This window comes from Helianthus annuus, chromosome 2 (assembly GCF_002127325.2).
Source record: "Helianthus annuus cultivar XRQ/B chromosome 2, HanXRQr2.0-SUNRISE, whole genome shotgun sequence".
NCBI classification, from domain to species: domain Eukaryota; kingdom Viridiplantae; phylum Streptophyta; class Magnoliopsida; order Asterales; family Asteraceae; genus Helianthus; species Helianthus annuus.
In genome coordinates, this window is record NC_035434.2 from 50,512,905 (window position 1) to 50,531,184 (window position 18,280).

Genomic DNA, 18,280 nt, shown 5'->3' on the forward strand with positions numbered 1-18,280 from the left:
TGGTCTTCATCAGCGAAGAACCGAGTTGGGGGGGTGTCTTGCCTGTAAACGTCGCCCGGATCTGGAATCCGGTGATCGGATTTTGTGTAAGGTGAGAGGGAGATCGAGAGGAAGATGAGATGGATCAGTTCTTCAATTGATTTGTCTGTGTTTTATTTGATAAATATGTAGATGAGAGCATTTGGGAGGGAAACAAGTGTTGAGCAGATGTGTTTGTGAAGATAGGGTTTTGACGTGTCAATTGTAAGTAGATTTAGACCTTTGCAACTGTGAACTAAAGTGATGATTATGCCAAAAATCTGTAGTGACTATTTGATTATGTGAACTTGTTCTTTTTGATTCTGACATTAAATCCCAAATACACATAATGCGACAATATAATGGCGGGCCAGTGGTGATGGCAGGTGGTCGTCCGATGGTGGGCCAGTGGTGTTTGCAGGTTGCAGGTTGCAAAGACAAAGAAACAAACAGGAAGGGGAGAAGGAGTGGGGGTGGGGGGTGATGATGGCGATGTAGTTTTGAGGTCGGTTCGGAACCGAGCCCAACTTTTATCGCAGTTGGCCTTTAGACGGGCGGGTTTTCTCTGAAACTGTGGCGGTGATGGTAGAGGGTGGAGGAGGGTGATGGTGGGTGGAGGTTGAAGATGAAGTGTGGTGGTGGGGTTTTATAAATAAATATGAAGAAGATGCCCGGATAGTCCCTATGGTTTGGCCTTTTAAGGAAAGGGTATTTTTGTCATTTCACACCCTCCTTAACAGAGAAAACAAACTGAAGTTAGACCCAGGGACTATCCGGGAACAAAAAATGAAAACTTGGGGACTATTCAGGTAGTTTTAGAAAGGTGGGGACTATAGGTGAAAAAAGGCGAAACCACAGGGACTATCCGGGCATTTTTCTCAAAAAACAATCAACAAAGCACACAAGCTTTAAGAATCTACTTGGGAATAGCCGAATGGTGTTTATGAGTTAGATAGAGTTTAAGGTTGTAGGTAAGTGGTTCAAACATCATGGTGTGCAAGTTTAGCTGATAAAAAAAAGGGTAAATTACATTTTTCGTCCTTTATGTTTGCAGCGGGTTGCAATGGATACCCTTTAACTTTAATAATTACAGTTACAATCCATTATTTGGAAAACCTATTACACATTTCGTCCTTTACAACTAACCAAGTTAAAAATTTAAGTTAAATCTATTCACTTAAGGCATTAACGTCATCACGCTTTTATTTTAATGTCTCTAAATTAAAACAACCACCACCATCGCTGGTTACAACCACCACCACCAGCGCCCGGCCGGTTACAATCAGCACCCCGCCGCCAATCACCACCATCTGCCGCCAACCATCACCACCACTCCCTTCTCTTTTAGATCACTAGATCCACCTAAATCGAAACCATCAAATCTAACCCATACTTTATGCCTGCCAATTGTAAATTGTTAGATTAGACTTTGAAGGAATCAAAGGTGGAGAATATACAGCCCTAATTATTATCATTATTAGGTCACCTACAGTGGGGCATGATTTGGGCATTTTTTTCAAAGATAACGCCCCAGAGCGCCCCGAACACCACGACGGGCGGCGCTATGGGGCTTGGTTTGGTGGGTGGCGCTATCTCCTTCACGACGCTATGGATCTTCAAATTTCCCCCCCCCCCCCCCACTCACACACATATATACACATACATATGTATGAATAATTGAAGGGGTAATAATTAAATAATGATGAGGTAGGGGCTTTATAACTATGGGCTCTAGTGATATAACGCCTCATAAAACTCCTGTACGACGTGGCACGACAAATGTCGCATAACACCCACAAAGGGCTTTATGACTACGGATGGCCTTAGAACCCATCGGCTGAATGGTTTTACATCCAAGTCTTCAACACATCTTATCTTTTTTTTTTTTTTTTTTTTTTACTTCTCCACTTTATTCTTCATTAACCCTCAAAACTTCAGTCATCTTCCACATTTGAAAGCCTACACCTTCTAGCCTTCAAGCAAACAAATCAATAAGATTAATAAACACACTTAACTGAACATTTGGTGGTGGCAGATTTGTGTTTAACTGAACATTTGGTGGTGGCAGATTTGGTGACATACGTGTACTTCCTGCATCTTAGCTTATACATACCCTTCTCTCTATATTAGAGCTGAGAGAGAGAGAGAGAGAGAGCTGAACCCCCTCTCTCTATACATCTGGAATCATTGCAAGAGATGATGGCGGATGAAGCCGGAGTAGACGACAACCATGAAGAGCATCTCCTCCCGGCGACTCGCAACATTTCGTCGATCTTAGAGCTCCGATTCGGGTTTCTGCAAAAGAGGGAAATGGGTTTCATAAGGGGTAACCTAAGAACACCTGTCAACTTATACATACCCCTCTCTCTCTCTCTCTATATATATATATATCTCAGTTTGTACTTCCGATTTGGTTTCCTGCATCTCAGAGGATCTCACTATATATCCGATTTGGTGGTGGTGGGGATTTGGTTGAAGAGAGATATAAAGAGAGAGCTGAGATAAAGAGAGAGTTCTGAAAGATGGTTTGATAAATGGGAGAAAGAACGTGTGAAAAAAACATAAATGCCCTCACATGGGGTTTATGTGACTTTAGTTAACGTTGATTTTTAATTTGGTTAGTGGTAAAGGACGAAAGGTGTAATGGGTTTTCCAAATAAAAGATTATGACTGTAATTATTGAAATTAAAGGGTATCCATTGCAACCCACTACAAACATAAAGGATGAAAAGTGTAGTTTACCCTTCTTTTTATCAACAATCAAGAAAAAAAATGTTTTATACTTTTAGCTATTAATAATATTATCAATTAAATAATTGTTGATTAAATGTCTCATAGAAACTCAAACCAATAGAAAGGTAATTATAAAATTATCTCAGAAGGGTAAATTAAATACATACATGATCATAAGGAAGGTATTGATTTCACCGGCAAGCAATAGAAAATAGAGAATGATAATCATTGTAATGGATCCCTTTTGTTTTAGAATCAAAGCACATCAGTCAGCCACACGTTCCCAACACTTACCAAATTTTGTAAGGTCGCTAATCACGACAAATCAACTTGTTGAAACCGAACTCGATGGAAAACGATTAGGATTGGGATTTTATTGGAGAGAGCACTTTTGTGCTGATAACATGTTGTAAAACAACTAAACCTATTAGTAATATATAGAGATAAGAATAAGAGAATGAGAGAATACAAATCCTATTGATGTATATGTAGGAAATTAAAAACCTCTATTTATAGGCTCAACAATAACATAAGAGTAAATACAACGAGAAGTTAATGATGTGGAGAGTCACTATAAATAATATATTGAAATAAATGATTGGTTGGTCTCTGTTGTTTGCAAAAATTTCATACTTGGTCCTAGTGGTTTACTAATTACATGCGTGGTCCCAAAAGTTGTCAAACTGAACTCGGTTGGTCCCCTGACTAACCTCTGTTAAATTTCTCAGTTAACTATGTGTGAAATTACTATATTACCCTTGAACAATTAAAAACCTAAAACTAAGAATTAAAAAATTAAAAAACCCACTGCATCATCTTCATCACCATCATCATCTTCATCACCAACCCACAGAAGCTTAAGGTCCTGCTCTCTTTCTCTAAAAATCTGGTCAGCGCTCTCTCTTTCTCTAAAAATTAAGCCGCACATCTAGTCACCGCTCTCTCTCTCTCTCTAAAAAATTAAGCCGCACACAAGGTCTCTGCTCTCTCTCTCTCTCTCTCAAATCTGGTCACCGGATTATTTCTCCGGCGACTTGCCGGTCGTCCGATTTCTCCGGCGAATAAACCAATCCACCACGACCACTTCTTCCTCCCTCTTCTCTCCGGCGAACCTTACATCGACCCACCCAGACATCCCGATTGTAATCTGACTTCTTACATTGCTAGATTTCAGGCAACCGAGCAGACCCGTTGGAGTTCTTGAATCGGTTTCAAAGTAATCACCGCCCAACTCAAGGTCCAAACCCCACCCTCGGATGATGATATCCTCGGTGGAGGAATCTTTACAGGGCTCTCCGCCCGGAGTTAACCACTGTGCAAGTAGCTTCGCTGAGTAATCCGGGTCCAGCTCAGCCGAAGCCTGAAACCCACTTTAGACTCACCGGATCTGTTTAATCAGTGCGGGTTGGTGATGAAGATGATGCAGTGGGTTTTTTAATTTTTTAATTTTTTAATTCTTAGTTTTAGGTTTTTAATTATTCATTTCATACATAGTTAACTGAGAAATTTAACATAGGTTAGTCATGGGACTAACCGAGTTCATTTTTGACAACTTTTGGGACCACGCGTGTAATTAGTAAACCACTAGGACCAAGTATGAAATTTTTGTAAACCACAGGGACCAACCAAGCATTTAACTCTAATATATTCATAACACAACTTACAAACAAGTGAAATAAAAAAAAAAAAAAAAAAACCAAGTCGACCACGCAAAGTAGCACATATTTATACATAGATCTGGATGTTTTGAAAAACGTCTATAAACCTGCTACTAGAACCCTACATCGATGCTAGAATATCTCTCATTTCTGTAACAGACGGAATTGTCTCGCTCGGGTAGATCTTTGCAACGAGCTGAGCAAAGCTATCATACTTGTCCAAAAATTCTTTCTGTGGATCATTAATTAATTTTATTTCATTTAGTGGCGAAAATAGTATATAGTATATATTCCATTAAATAAAAATAATAATACAGAATAAAAATCTATAACTAATATAGATCAAAATACCTTGCATTTATCCCATAGTGAAGGTAATAATTCCTCAGAGGTCAAGTTTTTCTGCAGCTTTTTATACATTGCACCAATGTGCTTGTCAACCTGTGTATGCAAATAGTATGTCATTATTTTTTTAAATTATACAATAACTTTCAAATATTGTTATGGATTTAATTACACCGTTAGTCCCTGTGCTTTATGAAAAGTAACAATCTTAGGTACTAATAGTTTAAAGTAACAATCTAAGGTTTTAACTTTTGATTTTGTAACATCTTAGGGCCTTAGCCTTAAGGCTAACGGGTGTTAAATACTAACCGAAAACTTTGGGAATTTTTGTCAATTAAGAACTTAGTACCCAACCTTTTTACTTTGAAGAAACCACAGGGCCCGCAACTAACTCTGATAGTATTTAAAACACAAATTTTATTTTTCTCATTTTCTTTAACCGAGTCTTTTTTTTTTATTATTTAACTAAAAATATAAAAATGAGGACAAACCAAAGCACGCTAATTTATAAAATCCAAAATGGTCAATATGCGTTATAAAAAAAACTTCTCGAAACCATGGAATAAGTCACTTTTAATTCTAAGCCTTTTTACACATAATTCATTTTTAGTAAAAAAAAAAATAAAGTTTATATCCATCAAAAACTAAATTCAACTTTATTAAAAAAGGTGCACATGGTTGATCAATATGAAGTTTAGTTTGAAGGTGGTCATCAAACAATAAATCAAATATGAAGTTTTATAGAAATAAAAAATAAATGTCACCTAAGATAGTTTACCTCCCATTCAGATTAACTATATAGGATTAGCAAATAAAATAAACTTTAATGAGTTAATTAGTACAATTTTTTTTATGAGTGACCTAATTGAAACACTCCTAAAACTTGGTTATATTTTGTGAAATATACCCGTTAATTTACTTGTAAGCTAATTACTGAAGTGGATTCAAATTAGCTTTAATACGTCAATTACGTATAATTATTTAAAAAATGGTTTACATACATAATTAAAATGGTTTAATTAAATAATAAGAGAAAAAAGAAAAATTGTGTTTTATATATTACAAGAGTTAATTTTGTAGTTAGTCCCTGTGGTTTCTCCAAAGTTCAAGGTTGGGTACTAAGTTCTCAGATAGTTTTTAACGGCTGTTAGCCTTAAGGCCCAAGGATGTTACAAAATCAAAAATTAAAACCTTAGATTGTTACTTTGAACTATTAGTACCTGAGGTTGTTACTTTCCATAAACCACAGGGACTAACGGTGTAATTAACTCTATTGTTATGTATTATTCCAAAATATTTTTATTAATAATTATATATAATAACTTACTCCTGATAAACTTGATTTCACCACCTTCCTGAGATCCATTTTCGATAAACCAAGCTGGAAAGGAATCTGTAACGAAGACATATTTCTTTTAGTTTAAACTTGATTTAAAAGCATATATTAAGACGAATAATATAGTTTGTTTCATTTAATAAATATTACGTTAAGTACCAACCTCTTCAGGAGTGATGGTGTACATCAAATCTTCGATTCTTCGAGCAAATTGAAAAAGTCGCTCAAATTGCTGCAAAAATTTAAGAACGGTTATACACAGTCCAAGAATTAACGACTACCGATCGAGAAATTCAAATTCGTAATATATACCATTAAATAAAAGCCGTTAACTTACATAGTAAATAATCATACTGATATGGCGCGTGCAAGCTTGTTCATATGATTCACTCGCTTGATGATAAAATTTAGCTAAAGTCGGAACGACATTTGCCAAGTCATACAAACTGCATAAAACTGGCACTGATCAGCAACTATTTTTATTTTATTTTTTTTCTATTTTTTAGGCTTACAACCTCCTGAATCATTTTATTTAAAAAAAAAAAAAAAAGATGGTTTTTGTAATCATCTTTAACGCATCAACTCTTTAGTTAAAATGAATAAAAAATGTTTTACGGGTCAATCACGGATCCGCCCATTTTGCCACCTGTATAAAGTAAAATTTTACCTATTCTGGAATGCAGCATAGTTTTCTAGAAGTATAATATCGGCGTATTTTGGGTCGGTCTGAGCAATTTTATCCAGAGTTGCAAACATCACACCAATCTGACAAACAATATTCAATTATTCACCAATAATTTATACAAAAAAAAAACATTAAAATATAAAAAGATGACCAGTAATTAGATCAAGAGTAGAGAATACTTACAAACTTAATATATGCTTGATCAACTAAATCTCTAGACTGTCCCTGAATATACTGTTCCATGCGCGTAGCAAGAGTAGCAAATCTACATTAAAAATATTTAACACCAATTAAAAGGATTTATAAACATACTACAACTAGTGGCTTACCACCTGCACTCCGTGGCGGGTTCGAAATGTAGATAAAAAATAAGCAAATCGCGGTACGTTATTATAAAAAAAAACCACGTCGCAACTGTATATTCAAAAGTCACAGAAAAGTTACGTTGTTATATACGAAAGCAAGTTGCTCGAACAAAATTTACACCAAAACGTATATAGACACGACAATCGGTTTAAAAGTAGAAAAAAATGTGTCGCATTGAGGTGCGCCGAGCGATTTAAAAAGCCAAGCGGTGTGAAAAAACGTTTAAAACAACCGGTCAGTTTAAAAAAAGGTTTACGAAAATTCACAAAAAGAACACGTCGCAACGGTGTATTTAGAGATGAGCGTCGGGCGGTTTAAAAAAATCGAACGGTTTGAAAAAAACGTTTAAAACAATCGGTCGGTTTAGAAACAACATTATGAAATAACTCGGGTGAAGCGTTATAAAAAATGAACCCCATAAAAAATCACGTAACAGGAAATTCGTTAAAAACTCAAAATGATAACTTCATTAAAGTTCAGGGGTTGTAGTGCAAATGGATTCAAAGAAAGAAGAAAAACAAATATAACTTTATAAAAGCTGAGGGACCAAATGTTAAACTTATTAAAGATCAGGGAGGTAAACAAAATTTAGGCACTAAAAAACAAAAATTCTACTATTAATAAGCACCCACAATTGTTATATTAACTAGTTAATGCCACCGCCCGCGTTGCGGGGCGATGGCCGAATAATTCTCAATCAATTAAAAAAACACTATTTTAGTTTTGTTAGGAAAAAAAAACTAAAACGACGACAAGAGCGTAGTTCTGAGCTCAGGGCAAAACTGTAGTTTGTAAGGATTAATGAGTGAGTTTTAGGAAGCTCCTTGACATGGAAAAAAATTAAATCCAGTCAACTAATAAAAAAACACTTTTATAGTTTTGCTAAAAAAAGTAAAACCATAGCAATACAATAATTTGAACTGAGGGCAAAGTTGTATTTGTTGACTTGGGTAAAATCGTAATTTGGCAAAAGTTAAAGTGATGGCAATACTATAAATTTGAACCGGAGACAAAATCGTAATATAACTTTGCACTAAGGACAAAATCGTAATTTTAAGCTGGGGACAAGACTATATTTTTAATTTGAACCGGGTCAAAATTTTGAACTGAGTGGAAAATCGTAATTTTGAATAGGGGGGCAAAAGCATAGTTTTATTTTGAACCGGGCAAAAACATAATTTTAAACTGAAGGCGAAATCATAATTTTTGAAAAACGGGGCGAAAATGCAAAGTCGTCATTTTTAGTTTGGGGCAAAAACAAAAATTTATTTTTAACTGGGGCCAAAATTGTAATTGTAATATGGGGATAAAATCATAATTTTGAACCGAGGACAAAATCATAATTTTGAGCGAGTGACAAAAACATAATTTTATTTTGAGCTGGGGCGAAAACGTAATTTTATTTTAAATTAAGGACGAAACCGTAATTTTAAAAAGAATATAAAACAATAAAATTGTTGGTCGAATAGGGGAGTGCCACGCTTGGGGCAAAAACAAAAATTTATTTTGAACCGGGGCCAAAATTGTAATTGTAATATGGGGATAGAATCATAATTTTGAACCGAGGGCAGAATCGTAATTTTGAGCGAGTGACAAGAACATAATTTTATTTTGAGTTGGGGACGAAAACGTAATGTTATTTTAAAGTAAGGACGAAACCGTAATTTTAAAACGAATATAAAAAAAAAATTATTGGTCGAATAGGGGAGTGCCACGCAGCTGCGTGGCACTATTCCCCCAACTTGGTTTTTGTAGAGAATTGGTTTTTGTATATGTAGAGAATGTCTAAAATAATCAGATAAAACAAAATATATTTTTATCTAAACATTAAAAACGGATTATTATAACTTGACATTTTGTACGGCTTACCTGGGAATGTATGACAAGACGCCCATTTGTCGAACATTTCGTTCATTCCGTTCAATCTGGTGACAGGCTTCATCTACAAACTACATTTCAAGTGACAAATTAGAGGTACGTATAAATGAACACGGGTCAACAAAAAAGTCAAAACATACACGAGTGAATTGTGCGGTAATTCTTCCTTCCAGTGCGTCAAGTAAAAGGCGCACGTATCCGGCTGCATCTGCTTTCTGACCAGAAATATATTTTTCGGTTATCCCGTGCATTGATATGCACCGTAACGGATCAATCTTGTACGCCCAATCAACAACCGCATAAAAATCCTCCTGAAAATCAACATGATATTTTTTAATCATAACTAACCACAGAACTTTCAACCCGTTTGCTTTCAAATATAAGTTTTGTTAAAAAAATAATTAAACTTTTTAACATAACATGTGTAACATCGTATGTTACATCGATGTACCTGGATCCCATCGAGTAAATCGCGAAGTGACTCGTTTAGTGCTTCAAGCTCTGATATATCTACAAGATTTTATACAAATATATAGGTCAACAACGGTGTACATTAAATGGACGGTTAAAAAGTTAAAAATACATGCAGGTGTTTTACTTTTAGTGGTGGTATCATTATCATCAATGTCCATAATCCCTAAATCATCATCATTTGATTTGTCACCATTGGCGGGACTTCCTGGCGGAGCGAGTGCGGAAACTCCGAAGCACATGAAATGCGAAAAAAAGGAACTCTGCAATAATTAATGATGATAATTAAGACAATTTTCTAACACATATAATAATACTAATAAATAGAGTAAAATGCCATTTTCGTCCCTGAAGTTTGCCAGTTTTGCGACTTTCATCCAAAGGTTTGTTTTTCCGCATCTGGATCCAAAAGGTTTGAAATCTTGTCATTTTCATCAGGCTCCATTTTTCTCCGTTAAGTCAGGGGTATTTCTGTCTTTTTTATTAACTTAAAGGGCAATTCGGTCTTTTTCACTTTATGTAAAAAGACCGAATACCCCTGAAAAGACCGAATTGCCCTTTATGTTAATAAAAAAGACAGAAATACCCCTGATGGAGTTAACGAGCCGGATGAGCATGACAAGATTTCAAACCTTTTGGATCCAAATGCAGAAAAACAAACCTTTGGACAAAAGTTGCAAAACTAGCCAAACCTCAAGGACGAAATGGCATTTTACTCCTAATAAATACAACAAATAGGACTTTTAAATTTATTTATAACCTCATCAACAAGGAGCGGGATAAATATTGTGAGCATCTTCGCATATGCATCGGAAACCTGTGACGTATCAGCATTGTTTACGTTTTGATTTGAACCACCGGAACCCTCAAGCCAAACAGTAGGATTCCTTGATGCTTTAGTACTAGCTCTAAGCTCATTAGCAAACTCACGAGCCTGAAAAAAAATATTATAACTTTTTAATAGAAAAAATTCAGTTACGTGTTTTATATAATATAAAGATCGAGACTTTATGCTTACCTCACGCCGTAAAAGCAGGTTTAGAGAGCTACAATACGCTTTCCTCAAAGGACCCAAACAATTTTTATCCAGGCTCTGCATATTATAATACGTAAATAGATTCTTAAACACAATATTAATATGTGTAAAAGGGTGGATTGGTGAGATGAGTAACGGATCAAAATGGGTTCAAGTCAAAACAGGTCAAGTTTTGTCCAACTTTATAAAAAAAATAAAAAGTATTAATTTGTTAAATATGATTAAGAATATTAGATTATACCAATAATAATATAACTTTGCATAAAGTAATTTAGATTGTATGTAGAGGTGTACAAATCGGTTTTTTTACAAACTGAATAAATTTTTTTAACCGAACCGATTTTTTGAGTGGTGAACAAAACGGTTTTTTTTTTTCAAACCGGTTCGGATTTAAACCGGTTTCCAAGGATCAAACCCCGAACCTATGAAACCGATTTGGTCCGGGTTATAAACCGGTTTGGGAGCAACCGGTTCGGTTTATAAAACGATTTCAAAGATCGAGAATACGAGCTGGTATCCAAACCATCGGGCCAGTCGGGTTGAACCCGGTTTTTCAGAAACGGTTTTTTCGGGGTTTTTTTTAAACAATTTTTTTGTACATGTCTAGTTGTATGCGCTAAATTTTGAATTTTGGACGACTATGGAACCATTAGACCGGTTTCCCATTTAACTAAATTTTGTGATTTGGTTCATTTGAGCCGTTAGAAATTAAAAAAAAAAAAAAACAAATTGACCCATTCACGTGTGTATGGGTAAAATTGACGCCTCTAATTATAAAATTATATCAATTGACCTTCAAATGTTGCAAAAGGCGAGCATAAGTTCTGCATTTAAATCGAAGATCAGCATGATCGGGCCTCTTTAGCTGTCCCCTCTGTCGAATGCAAAACACCACCAAATTCAAAATTCAAATGCCATAAAATATAAAAAAAAAATTATAAGAAAAGCCTATGGAACAAACCTGAGAGAAGTAACTTTTATCACTTATCATGAAATCCACCAAACTAGCAAAATAATTTCTTAAAAACTCAGAAGCTCTCCGAACAAAAGTCGTTTTTAATTTGTCAAGTTCTGTCCTCTTTTCCCTGACCTGTAAATAATGAAATAATGTTTTGTTATACTATGATAAACAAAAAGAATTGCAAAAGAAAAAAAGAAGAAGAAAAATTGTATATACCGCTCTGATATTTGCGAAACTTGGATCCAAATTAGGTGGTTCAAGGCCGTTTAACGCACTAGTTAACCATTCACATGCTTCGATATTTTGAAGCATGCGAGCCTCGTCAAAGGAGCCGCCAGTTAGACATGCTGCATACTGCAACAAAATCACAGTATTATTATTATTAGACTGTTAATTAGAAAATAAAAAAGTACACAGATGGTCCTTGCAGTTAACCAAAACTTTGGATTTGGTCCCTATCTTTTCAAAAGTAGACGGATGGTCCCTGGTTTGCACTTTGTAATGTATTTACTCCCAGCTAACAAATATAAAAGTTTTAGCATGTCCAAGTTAGGGGCTAAATGCGTTACAAAGTGCAAACCACAGGGACCATCCATGAACTTTTGGAAAAAGTTGGGGACTAAATGTGTTACAAAGTGTAAACCATGTGTACTTTTAGAAAGCTAGGGACTAAATCCAATTTTTTGGTAAACCACAGGGACCATCCGGGTACTTTACTCGTATTTTTAATGTATAAAACCACCTAAATTGTATTATTAGAAAAGAAAAAATAGATAATTAGTGAAATAATGTAACTCATTTGACCTTTTATCCAACACGTACCTCCGAAGGTATACGCAATCTCTCGAGAAGCTTATCCAGCTCCTCAATTAAAGCGTTATTATTTACAGATTGCATTTCCAGCTGATTATTGCGTGTTTCTATCTGTGATTAAAAAATGAAACATTATTAATCACCCACAAAAGTAATCTTGTAATATATATATATATATATATATATATATATTTATTAGAATATACACATACCGATTCAATGTCCTCTCTCATATGTCTAAGTTTAATATTAAAAATCCCAAGCCATTCGTCCATGTCATCAACGGCAATTGTCGCTGCCTCAAGCCCCTGAAGCACCTGTAGGACAATAAGCGGAATTTTTTTTTAAAAAAAATTACATTGACCATTGAGTGAAAAGTCAACATAAAAGCAGTCAAAAAATGAAAGTTGACCTCATCGACCAAAGGCTCGCTTTCCAAAATGGCATGCACATTTGCTGCTTCCAAAGCATGAAGTTCACGTTTTAAACGTTCAGAAAAGGCTTCTGCTTCCCCAATACCCATCACATATCTGAGTAACATTTCAATACCAGAGTTGAATATTATTAATATATTACAAAATCATCTATATTTATAGAAAATCTTTTGAGGACACGTGTCACTTTCTGGTGCATCCTCACCCACCCTTAGTTTCTCGTCTCTCTCTCTCCTATTAAATAATAATATTAAATCAATTTTTTTCCGCTTCTCCCTCTTGTTAAATATAATTTATAAATAATAATATTAAATCATAATTTCCCCGCTTTTCTCTTTTTTTTCCGCTAATTTATAACTATAATGTTTTACTGATCCAGCTCGTGTAGTACACGGGTTTCTAACCTAGTTGTTTTATATGCGAGTAATAATTTTAAGAACATATATAAAAAAAAACATACACGCCTAAAAGAGCCTCCATGTCTTCTTCTTCTGCTTGAGAAACAAGCTCTTTCTCAACTGTAACCTTCATGTCACTTTCTGCAATGACGTCAGCAGCGGGCCCAGGCCCATCTTGTATATTGCGTTTCTTTGATACTACAGGTGTATTTTCCTATAATATTAAAAGTATTAGAAGCTACATCAGTAAATTATATAATAAATAGTAAAGGTGACAATTTCGACCCAAATACTTTCAAAAGGGCCAATTTGTGTTATGTTTGATCTCTAACGGGTTTAATAAAAAAAATAAGCTAAAAAACGGGTCACGAGGTGAAAAACGTTATACACCCTAACGCATTTTTGAAAATGAATTATTTTAAAATTTAATTGGAAAAAAAGAGTTTGTGAATCAACCCAACCATTTTGACCCGTTACCCAACTTTCCCGACCCGCCCATTTAGCCACTTCTAAAGAAACGAACCAACAGTAATATAATAAAGAATTCGTACGAACCTTGGCCCAAAGAGCCATTTCGACAACATCAATACCCACAACTTTCGGTAGATGGCCTAATACGTCTTTACACAAGTTCAATATAAATAGCAAGAGACGGTTCCTGAAACATAAGAAAATACATTACAACTTTAGAGTCTACGGAACCGATTTAACCGGACCAAAAGAACCAATTTAACCAAACCGCACAAAAAACTGAGAAAAACAAACCAAAATTTACGGTCCGGTTACCTAAAAATCATTTTTTTAAATGTTTGTTAAATATTGATTTATGAATTATAAATTTTATTCTTGAATGTTAACTATTTACAATAAAAACATTAACATATTTATTTATATTTGAAATGATTTATCTATTAATAACAAAATTTAAACATAAAAGTTAATTGATTTTCAAAGTATTATAAAAGAAAATCTCTTATAAAAACTTAACATAAAAGTTAAATGATTTTCAAAGTATTATAAAAGAAAATCTTTAATAAAAACTTTAAAGAAACATAAGAATAGATTAGAAGGTTAGATTTATGCGGACAACAGTAATTAGAAAGATGTATTATAACAACTTAAATGTACTCATCTAAGATAGATTTTTAAATCTTGGATTATACTTTTTATTTTTGAGTCTTACGTAATTTTGTTCCAAAACCGAACCTAACCATTGCTAAAACTGAAAAAAACTGAAACCGGACAGTTTTCAAAAACCGAAAACCGAACATTTCGTTTACGGTTTTGGTTTCACCATAAAACCGAACTGAACCGAACCGTGCACACCCTACTTTAGACGTTTTGTAATATTATTATGGTTTAAGTAAATTTATAACTTTAGGTATGATTACCTGTCATCAATATTTCGCATGGTCCACTGAGGAGGAGCAACACTTTGACTTCTGAGATTGTCAAATCCCTAAAGAAAGATTTGACCGGTTAAACAAGTCAAAGAGCGGGCTAATACAATTACGATGAAAAAAGAAGCGTTACCAGCATAAATGTGCATCCACTAGGGTCGTTAGTTAAAACCTCCACCTTAGAAAGATGCTTAAGTTTGTATAGTTTTGCAGGCTACACATATTTTGGAGATAATATTTGTTAAGTATACTGATTTTTAAAATAAATAGAAATACGCATATAACGGAAACTATGTACCTCAAGAACTCCTCCGTTTGAATACTTCAACACGTTGAGAAAAGCCTTAGTTTGTTGATCCTTTTCTTTTGCTGCATAAAACACAAATGCTTAAAAGACCAAACTTACGTTTTTTTTTCTTCATATAGGAATTGTATCCAAACTATTAACTGATAAAGTAATCACGATAAGAATTATTGATAAACTTTTTTTTCTAATTGTTATTACATTTGGTCGGTCTACGTAGTCAAAGGCGCAAAGGGCTCGCCTGTCAGTTTGTCACATGTTGACGAGGTGCAAATAAAACACACGTCCAAGACAAGAAAAGCGCAATAACAAAAATAATTCCAAAAATACTATAGGCAAAAATAACTACAAGTTCTAGAAATATGATGACCGATTCAGAGGCTACCTCCAGAGTTAAAACTTAACATCTTTTAGAGGATGTTTGGTGCCTCTTAATGATTCCATTAAGATGCTACCTCTGAATCGGTCGGACGAAGAGTGTGTTTGGTTCACTTAAAATACATCTCTTAATGGGTAAAGTTCTAGAAATATGATGACCGATTCAGAGGCTACCACTTAATCGGTTAGGCCTCTTAATGGCTCAGCACAAGGTTACCAACCAAACAGCACTTTAGTTCCCAAAACTCGCCTCATAAAACCACTACACATAAGATTTTCACAGTAGACAAATAATTCGAACCAGGGAGTCACTCAGCAGAGCAGATAGCAGCTAGTTCAGGAGTAGATGAGGTTGGTCTAGTTCAAATTTAAATGGCCCAGTCCAATTTTCGCATGTTCAAGCCAGTTCCTAGTCGATTCAGAACAGTTTTCCGCCTGAACAGAATCAAGGTGCCCGCCTCACCGGCGCCTGATCATGACGGTCACCATGCGCTCGGCTTTGACTACATAAAGTCTTAATTTCTCTTTTATAATTTAGAACAAGGATTCTCATAGCCAACAAGCTAATGTGGGATCGATGTTACATTATCTGATGTGTCACTTATGGAGTATGGACTACGAACAATGAAAGATGAAAAGTGGTCCCAGTTTGTTAGTTTCTTGTTTAGCAAAGGGGTTAACCCTGTCCCTAATTCTAGCCTATAAATACTAAAACCCTAGTTGCCCCGTGGACATTTTGTTCAAATACTTGAAGTTAGTAGGGGATGAAAAGAATCTCAAGTTTGATTGGATCTCATCAAGGTTTTAGAGAAAAACAGTAGACAAACTTGAGCCCCAAAATTTTCTGATCTTTTTCATTCGAAGAAACAAGGTCCAAGTACAATTTAAAGAAACAAAATGCAGTCAAAAAACAACTATGTGGGATGATGTAAATGTGGGTACTAAATGCAACAGAGATAAAGAAATGGACTAACAAACATGTGCACGAAATAACTTATTAATAATTCGAACATGCAATCTAGCCAGCTTTATCTTATGCCTCATGGGTCATCTGGATTGTAGCAGAAAACGCCCCCAACATGTATGGTAAGCTTAAAGAAATTATTTTTTATAGGTATCCTATTTTTCTCAGTAATATCTTGAAGGAATTGTTCCAACCAATGTTTTAAATACCGGTATGAACCGGCCGGTTATACCGGTAAAACCGGATATCGGACATGAGTCCTGTACGATAAAGGCCGGTAAAACCCAAATACGGTATGTCTTATGTACCGGCGTTAAATCCGAGGTTCAAACCATTGAACCGGTTTGCATTATCTTAAGATTTGATTTCTTAATTTTAATAAAATACAATATTAAGATAATATTAATCTTCCATATTTCCGGTAATTAACCAAGTGTCTTCTATTCCAATATTTCGTCGTTGTTAAAATTGTTATTCACCTCATACAATGCAATATTGTTTATAACTAATAAAAATATTCTTAAAATGCTTTTAATAGTTTACAATAAAAACAATTGTTTAAAACAGTTGTTTTTAGATAAAACTATGATCAGTTACATAAATCCTAGTTGAGATAGGATTGTTTATCACTTTATTGAGATGAATTTGTATTTTGTGGAATTTATAAGGTTAACTAGTAACCCGGTTCAACTGCCCGATACAATCCAGTTCAACCGGTTGAACCATTTTAGAGCACAACCCGGTATGACTTAAAAACCGGTTTTTAAAACATTGGTTCCAACTTCCAAGCCCATTAAACATCCTTAGCATATTCCATCTTTTCTGATGGCCATATTGAGGTATTGAACGGATGTTTAGATACTTACTTACCTACCTGAGGTGCTTTGTTTTTTAAACCCCTGGTACCCCTATGTTCATTTTCATCCTAAAGCGTTGCATAAGCAAGCAGTCAACACTACTAAAATAAAGGGAAGCTACTCTTCATCTCCACTTACTCAAGTCTAACTTAGCCAGGCCATAGTTGTTGTTAATAGCACTCATAGCGGGCGCTCATGTGTCGTTATCTGAATTTGGCGCCTCCATAGCAGGATTTTAGTTTTTTTTTTCTGTTTAAATATAGATAGCGGGATTTTATAGGTATAAAACTGCGGGATTTTAGGTTTTTTGTTAAATATACATATAAAACAGCGTATTTGGATATAATATACGTATACAATATTCTTCTCGCGTGTCGCTAAACATAAAATAGCGCCCGCTATTTCATTGCTATCGCTACCCAGCGTATAGGTAGCTTGTTACCGTCTCCTATTCGCTATTAACAACTATGAGCCAAGCCCATAGCATTCCCAACCCATTCCCCATCCTTAGGATTTAGGGTAGCACCTTAAAAATTTAGTTAAATTTAGTTCCACAAGCTATGACTACCATGAAGCACATCACAAGCAGCCAAATCAATTAATCAAGTAAACCACCACTAAATTTCTCTAACAAAGTGTGTGTGATCCAAACAAAAACAATAATAAACAGGAACAAAGAGAAAACTTACTGGTGATTGCAAGAACCCTAGGTTTAGCCATCTGACCCTTTCCGATTTTCCCTGATTTACCCCAAATTCCTCGGCTTTTCGCCACACGAATCGATAACACAACCTTCTGCTTGGTTCCCTCCATTGCAGTTTCGCAGGCTCGCCGGAGCTCCAGATCGTCGGCGCTCGATTTCGCCATTTCTTCCGGCCAATCTCTTCTGCTACTGTACAATTATTTGAAGATCAAGAACAGATCTGGGAGCAAGATTTCACCTGTTTAGTTGAAGGGGTGTGGTCAAAATGTGTGATTTGTGAGTCGTATTGTTTTCATTGTTAACGGAGTCATGTTCAAGTCTAGGGAAATTTCTACTATTATCGGATGGTTTCAAGTAAGTAGATTATTGTTATGTGTTTTATTCATCTATTTTTTTATTTCCTTTTATTTACTCATGTAGATGTAGATGTATATTATTACTAGGTTATAACCCGGGAACTTCCCGGGCAGGAAAAAATAATTTATATTGTTATATTGTTTTGAATGGAAAGTTATAGTTGAAATAAAAATGGTCAAGCCTTA

General features: G+C 35.0%; 1 protein-coding gene across 1 annotated transcript; it reads right to left on the reverse strand.

The window, feature by feature from the left end:
- Nucleotides 1-4,370: 4,370 nt before the first annotated feature.
- On the reverse strand, nucleotides 4,371-18,089 carry LOC110919814 (exocyst complex component SEC3A). Its single transcript, XM_022164071.2, has 25 exons — nucleotides 17,725-18,089; nucleotides 14,831-14,901; nucleotides 14,666-14,746; nucleotides 14,524-14,591; nucleotides 13,688-13,790; nucleotides 13,195-13,346; nucleotides 12,713-12,830; nucleotides 12,513-12,617; nucleotides 12,310-12,411; nucleotides 11,704-11,841; nucleotides 11,488-11,616; nucleotides 11,320-11,400; nucleotides 10,509-10,583; nucleotides 10,251-10,424; nucleotides 9,618-9,753; nucleotides 9,471-9,529; nucleotides 9,160-9,330; nucleotides 9,011-9,090; nucleotides 6,959-7,040; nucleotides 6,758-6,855; nucleotides 6,428-6,536; nucleotides 6,254-6,322; nucleotides 6,082-6,147; nucleotides 4,761-4,850; nucleotides 4,371-4,641 (listed from the first exon to the last, which is right to left on the reverse strand). The coding sequence occupies exons 1-25, from the start codon at nucleotides 17,900-17,902 to the stop codon at nucleotides 4,531-4,533; spliced, it is 2,646 nt and encodes an 881-aa protein (XP_022019763.1). The 5' UTR covers nucleotides 17,903-18,089; the 3' UTR covers nucleotides 4,371-4,530.
- Between the last annotated feature and the right edge of the window lie 191 nt (nucleotides 18,090-18,280).